The following is a 7,270-nucleotide window of genomic DNA, read 5'->3' on the forward strand; positions in this document are numbered from 1 at the left end:
CCCCCCCCCCCTCCCCCGTACCTCAGCGGTCCCCTCCGGCGCCACTACAGCTTCCGCTTCCGGGTCCTCGGCCCCGCCTCCTCCTTCACAGACCACGCCCCCTCCCGGCGCTCCCGCCCCTTTGTGCTGGAGCGACGTGGGGCAGGAAAGCCCCGCCCCCTCCGGTCACGTGAGGCGGCGGCGCCATCTTGGCCCCGCTACAACCAAGAGGCGGCGGGAGTGGGACCCCCTTCCCAACCCCTCCCCCATACCCAGCCCCACCCCCAATCCCCTCCCCCAGCCCCCCTAAACCCCACCCCAGCCCCCTAAGCCCCTCCCCCAACCCCCTAAGCCCCACCCCAGCCCCAAACCCCTAAGCCCCTCCCACCCGAGTCCCCAATCCCCTCCCCAGCCCCCGAGCCCCTAAGCCCCTCCCCCAGCACCCAAGCCACTCCTCCAGTCTGCCTAAACCCCTCCCCCAGCCAGAAACCCCTCCCTCCAGCACGCTTAAGCCCCTCCCCCTAGCCCACCCAAGCCCCTCCCCCCCGGCTGAGCTGAAGGGGGCAGGGGACCCTGGCGGGGAGGGAGTGAGGGGGAAATTCAGGGGGCAATTAATGGCCGGGGGGCAATTAACAGCTGGTAGGAGGTAATTAACAAAAGTTAAAGGGCAATTAATGGCCAAGGGATAATTAGCAACTGTTAAAGGGCAATTAATGGCCAAGGGGCAATTAACAGCTGGTAGAGGGCAATTAATGTCCATGGGGCAATTAATAGCCAAAGGGCAATTAACACATGGTAGGGGGCAATTAATGGCCAAGAGGCAATTAGCAGGTGTTAGGGGGCAATTAACAACTGTTAGGGGGCAATTAATGGCCAAGAGGCAATTAGCAGGTTTTAGGGGGCAATTAACAATTGTTAGGGGGCAATTAATGGCCAGGGGCAATTAACAGCTGGTAGAGGGCAATTAACAAATGTTATGGGGCAATTAATGACCAAGGGACAATTAGGAATTGTTAGAGGGCAATTAATGGCCAAAGGGCAATTAACACCTGGTAGGGGCTATTAATGGCCAAGGGGCAATTAACAACTGTTAGGGGGCAATTAATGGCCAAAGGGCAATTAGCACCTGGTAGGGGACAATTAATGGCCAAGGGGCAATTAACAACTGGTAGGGGGCAATTAATGACCCCGGGGTGGGACAGTTAACAGCCTGAAAGAATAATGATTAATCAGAGATGTTAATTAACAACTGAGAGAAAATAATTAATGGCCTGGGGGGTGATTAGTGGCTGAGAGAGGGCAATTAACACCTGGGGGGGGCATTTAATGGCTTGTGGGGCAATTAACGATCCTGGGCTAGGGCAATTAGCAGTTAGGCAGGTGAATTAAGCCAGGGGTATTAATTAGCAGCTGGGAAGGGTTAATTAATGGCCCAGGGGGCAGTTAATGGGCACAGAAACAATTAATGGCTGTGAGGGAGTAATTTGCATATGGGGGGGTAGTTAGCAGTTTAAAGAATGACCCTGGGGGGGTTAATTAACACTTGGGGCATTAAATAATACCTGGGGTATTTAATTAACAGCTGGTAGGGGGTAATTAGTGGTCGCGGGGGCAATTAATTACTGCAGAAGTAATTAATAGCTGAGAGGGGGTAATTAACAGCCCGGGGGTTAATTAATGGGGGGGCAGATACTCCCTCCCACCCCCCCCAGGGCACTTGTGTCCCCCCCATTGTCCCCCCTGTGCCCCCCCCCCCCAGGGTGTCCCCCCTCGTGTCACCCCAATGTCCCCTGTTGTGTCCCCCCCCACGGCCCCCCTCCCCCCCATCTCCCTGTGTCATGGGGGGGGATGGGGGGGGCACCGGGGACACACACATGGGGACAGAGGGGGCCGAGGGGGGAAATGGAGCAGGGGAAATTGGGGGGGTGGGGGGGACACGGGGGTCTAGGGGGCACTTGTGGGGCTGGGGGGGATCTTGGGGGTCAGTGGGGAGGTGGGGGTTCAGTGTGGGGGTGGTGTGGGGTCCCTAACCCCTCCCCCCCCCAAGCTACTCGCTGCCCCATAGCGCCGCCCCACAGCCGAGCCGGACTCACTGCACAAGTGTCCCCCCCCCCCCCCCCTTCCCGGGGCAGCCAGGCCCCGCCCTTCCTTCAGGCCACGCCTATTCCCCCGTGGCCCCGCCCCTTGACACGGAGGTTGGGGGGGAGGGGAGGAGCCCTGATTTGGGCAGTTTTTAATTTTTTTTCTCAACAAACCCCGCGGTGCCACCGCCCCTTCCCCCAACCGGCCCTTTGGGGTCTTAAAGTGGGGGGAGGGGACAAAAAAACACACACACACACACACCCGTGCCAACCCCTCCCCCCGCGGGTTGAATGCAAAGGGGAGGGGGAACCCCTCCCCCCCCCCGCCCCGAGCGTGGTAAAATGGTTCCGCGCCCCTCCCCCACCTCCGGGGTCCCACTCCAGCGGCCGCTGTGATTCCCCTCCCCCCCCATAGACCCCCGTCGGCTCCGTGGGGTGGGGCAGGGGTGGGCGTGGTCTCAGGCAGCCACACTCCCTCTCGGGAGGGGTCAGCTAACCAGTTGCGATGGGCGGGAGACCACGCCCCCTTTGGCTGAGGGGGTGGGGTCAGGCGCGGGTCGTTACGCCCCCCCGGAAGCCACGCCCACCTGTCGTCCCCACCACCCCCGGCCCCATTGAAAAAAACGGGGGTGAGAAAAAGGCGCCTGTCCCTTTAAGCCCTTTCATTGTCTGCAGCGGCGGCCAATCAGCGTGCGCGCCGGCACGGCGGCCGCTGATTGGCTGCGCCTGCCGGCGCCGGCACCGCCCACCGCGCCGCCGGGCGCTGTCCAGTGCTGAACCGCGGCCGCCGCCATGAGCGGGGGGGTCTACGGCGGCGGTAGGGGGCGTGGCCGCGGGGGGGGGCGGGGCCTGGCCGGGAAGGCGGGGGGGGGGGGGGGTATGTCCCAAGGGTGGGGGAGGGGGTCGGCGGTGTCACATGTGTCCCCTCCCCTCCCCTAGATGAGGTGGGGGCGCTGGTGTTCGACATCGGGTCCTTCTCAGTGCGGGCCGGCTATGCGGGGGAGGACTGTCCCAAGGTGGGTGCCCCTCCCCCCTCGGTGTCCCCTCCCCCACGTCCCCTCCCCCCTCGGTGTCCCCGCCCCCGGTGTCCCCTCCCCTCCCTCCTTGGTGTCTCCTCAGGAAAGACAAGGCCACTAACTGGTGGCTGTGGTGGCCCCAAGGCCATGGTGGCACTTCCATGGTCACCATCTCCCCAAGGCCACCACCCCAGGGCCAACGTCCCCACCATGGTGACATGGCCATGCTGTCCCCAATGCCACCACCACCAGGCCAATGTCCCCACCATGGTGACACGGCCATGCTGTCCCCAAGGCCATGGTGGCATCTCCATCATGTCCACAAGGCCACCACCACCAGGCCAATGTCCCCACCTTGGTGACATCTCCATGCTGTCCCCAAGGCCATGATGCCACCTTCATGGTGGTACCTCCCTGGTGTCCCCAACACAACCACCCCAAGGCCAACGTCCCCACCACGGTTCCCCAGACCATGGTGGCACCTCCATGTTGTCCCCAACGCAACCACCCCAAGGCCAACGTCCCCACCACAGTTCCCCAGACCATGGTGGCACCTCCATGTTGTCCCCAACGCAACCACCCCAAGGCCAACGTCCCCACCATGGTTCCCCAGACCATGGTGGCACCTCCACTGTCCCCACGTCCCCATGGCCACCACCCCCACCCCCCATGCCGGTGGTGACAGGGTGGTGGCAGGCGGACTTCCCCACCACGGTGGGGCTGCTGTCCCCCGAGGAGGTGGCCCTGGAGCTGGATGGTGACAAGGACAAGAAGGGGGGCAAGGTCTATTACATCGACACCAACGCGCTGCACGTGGCCCGTGAGGGCATGGAGGTCCTCTCGCCCCTCAAGAACGGCATGAGTGAGCAGGGACACAAGAGGACATCTGCACTGGGGTGGGGGAGGGGACACGTGGGGGTGGGGACATCCTGTGGGGCCATGAGGAACCCATAGGGGACAGCTCTGGGGGTTGGGGTTCACCCAATGGGGCCACAATGGGCTTAGGAAGGTCACCAGGTGGTTTGAGGTCACCCAATGGGGCCATCAGGGGGTTGGAGGGTCACCCAATGGGGCCACCACAGGGCTGAAAGGGTCAACATGGGGTTGGGGATCACCCAATGGTGCCACCATGGGCTTAGGAGGGTCACCAGGGGGTTGGGGTCACCTCACGGGATCACCAGGGGGTTGAAGTCACCCAATGGAGGCCACCATGGAGTTGCAGATCACCCAATGGGGCCACCATGGGCTTGGGGGTCATCCAATGGGGCCACCATGGGCTTGGGGTCATCTCATGGGGCCACCATGGGGTTGAAGTCACCCAACTGAGGCCACCATGGGCTTGGGGGTCACCCAATGGGGCCACCATGGGCTTAGGAGGGTCACCACGGGGTTGGGAGTCATCTCGTGAGGCCACCAGGGGGTTGAAGTCACCCAATGGGGCCACAATGGGGTTGGGGTCACCTCACGGGGCCACCATGGGGTTGAAGTCACCTAATGGAGGCCACCATGGGCTTGGGGGTCACCATGGGCTTAGGAGGGTCACCATGGGCTTGGGGGTCACCTCATGGGGGCACCATGGGGTTGGGAATCACCCAATGGGGTCACCACGGGGTTGGGGGACCCCCAATGGGGTCACCATTGGGTTGAAGGTCATATAATGGGGTCACCATGGGGTTGGGGGTCACCCAATGGGGTCACCATGGGGTTGAAGGCCATCCAATGGGCCACCATGGGGTTGGCGGTCACTCAATGGGGCCACCATGGGGTCACCATGGGGTTGAAGGTCACATAATGGGGTCACCATGGGGCTGGGGGTCACCCAATGGGGCCACCACCGGCTTGAGGTCCCCTCAAAGCACCCCTCCCCATATCCCCCCCCCAATGTCCCCTCCCCCCCCCCCCCCCTCCCCCAGTCGAGGACTGGGAATGTTTCCAGGCCATCCTGGACCACACCTATGGGAAACACGTCAAGTCCGAGCCAGCCCTGCACCCTGTCCTCATGTCCGAGGCACCTGTAGGTGACACCCACCCCCCCACCCCCTCCCCCCAGGGTGGGGGTGTCCCCTGGGGTCACCACGGTGTCCCCATGTCCCCTCAGTGGAACACACGGGCCAAGCGGGAGAAGCTGACGGAGCTGATGTTTGAGCACTACAACATCCCGGCCTTCTTCCTCTGCAAGACGGCTGTCCTCACCGCGTATCCGCCCCAGCACCCAAGGGGGGCACCCATGGGTGCCCTCCCCCCCCCCTCCACGGGGACACCAACCCCCTCCCTGGGTTGCTGCGGGAACGGCCCCCGGGGGATGGAGGGGAAGAGGGGGGGTGGGGGGTGGAGATGGGCGGTGAGGTGGGTGGGGGCGTGTAGAGATGGGTGGTGGGTGTAAAGATGGGTGGGTGGGTCTAGAGGTGGGTGTAAAGATGGGTGGTGGGTCTAGAGGTGGGTGTAAAGATGGGTGGTGGGTCTAGAGGTGGGTGTAAAGATGGGTGGTGGGTCTAGAGGTGGGTGTAAAGATGGGTGGTGGGTCTAGAGGTGGGTGGGGAGATGGGCGTAGAGATGGGTGGGTGTAAAGATGGGTGGGTGGGCGGGTCTAAGGGTGGGCAGGGAGGTGGGTGGGTGGGTGGAGTGGTCTGGGGGTAGTTGCTGGGTGGGTGGTTGCTCCTCCTCATTACCAGGGTGCCCCATCATTAGCGCAGCACCCCTCATTAGCAAGCCCCCTCATTACCAGGCTCACCCCCTCATTAGTGCCACACCCCCCCCCCCCCCATTACTGGGCCCCCACCTCATTACCAGGGTCCCCCATCATTAGCAGCCCTCCCCCCTCATTAACAAAGTCCCCCCTCATTAGTGCACCCTCCCTCATTACTGCACCCCCTCATTACCAGGGCTCCTTCCTCACTAGCGGGGGTCAGCCCTCGGGCTCCTCCCCTTGTTAGCAGCCCCCCCCTCATTACCAAGGTCCCCCCTCGTTAGTGCACACCTCCACACCCCTGGGCCCCCACCCTCACCAGCGAGGTCAGCCCTCAGGCTCATCCTCACTACTGGGCCTACACCTCATTACCAGGGTTCCCCCTCATTAGCGGCCTCCCCTAATTAGCGTGGCCCTTGATGAGGGCGACAGCTTCGCCAACGGCCGCAGCACAGGGCTGGTGCTGGACAGCGGCGCCACCCACACCACTGCCATCCCTGTGCACGACGGCTACATCCTGCAGCAAGGCAAGGGGCGGGGCTAACCGGGGAGGCGGGGCTAACCGGGGAGGCGGGGCTAACCGGGGAGGCGGGGCTAACCGGGGAGGCGGGGCTAACCGGGGAGGCGGGGCTAACCTGGGGGCGTGGCTGGTGCTGGACAGTGTTGCCACCCACAGCACCACCATCCCTGTGCACAAGGGCAACATCCTGCAGTAAGGCAAGGGGCGGGGCTTACTGAGAAAGGGGCGGGGCTTCCGGGGTTTTCACCGGTGGCTGTCCCCTCCCCAAAAAGGCATCGTCAAGTCGCCATTGGCCGGGGACTTCATATCGATGCAGTGCCGGGAGCTCTTCCAGGAGATGAACATCGACATTGTCCCACCATACATGATTGCCGCCAAGGTAGGGGCGGGGCTTCGGTGGGACACACCCACCCGGAGCAGCCTATTAGAGAAACGGAGGAGTTGGGAGGCTCCACCCCTGGGGTGCAACACCCCCAGCCTTTGGGGCTGCCCTGTGGCGGGGCGGGAGGGGGCAAGGTCATGGGTAATGAAAGAAAGCCTGACCCTTCCCCCACCCCCTTTGGGGGTGGTCCTTCCTCTTGGCCCCGCCCCTTTGGGGGTCCTTCCCCTTGGCCCCACCCCCAACCCTTGGATGTCTTTCCCCTTAACCCCGCCTCTTCCTATTAGCCCCTCCCCCAACCCGGGGGGGGTCCTTCCCCTTGGCTCCGCCCCTTCCCATTAGCTCCGCCCCCATGCCCCCCCTGAGGAGCCCCCCTCCCCAGGAGCCGGTGAGGGAGGGCGCCCCCCCCCAACTGGAAGAAGAAGGAGAAGCTGCCGCAGGTCTCCAAGTCCTGGCACAACTACACCTGCAACGTGAGTGGGGGAGGGCTGAGGGGGGAGGCGCTGTCAGGGGGAGGGGTGGTGGGGGAGGGTGGTGGGGGAGGGTGGCCTGCCAGTGGCATCCACTACTGGAGGGGGAGGGGCAACCGGCGGGGGGGGGGAGAGGGGG

At 63.5% G+C, this 7,270-nt stretch overlaps 1 protein-coding gene across 1 annotated transcript; it reads left to right on the plus strand.

Moving 5' to 3' along the window:
- Window positions 1–2,690: 2,690 nt before the first annotated feature.
- On the plus strand, window positions 2,691–7,134 carry LOC121082228 (actin-like protein 6B; the record flags this gene model as incomplete). Its single annotated transcript, XM_040581578.1, is given in 9 exon segments — window positions 2,691–2,877; window positions 3,000–3,076; window positions 3,773–3,938; window positions 4,990–5,090; window positions 5,175–5,272; window positions 6,195–6,289; window positions 6,555–6,661; window positions 7,044–7,064; window positions 7,066–7,134. Coding segments are annotated over 9 exon segments (759 nt in total), but the record flags the coding sequence as incomplete, so codon positions are not given.
- Window positions 7,135–7,270: the final 136 nt, after the last annotated feature.

The sequence above is a fragment of the Falco naumanni genome, unplaced genomic scaffold, assembly GCF_017639655.2.
Source record: "Falco naumanni isolate bFalNau1 unplaced genomic scaffold, bFalNau1.pat scaffold_462_arrow_pat_ctg1, whole genome shotgun sequence".
NCBI classification, from domain to species: Eukaryota; Metazoa; Chordata; class Aves; order Falconiformes; family Falconidae; genus Falco; species Falco naumanni.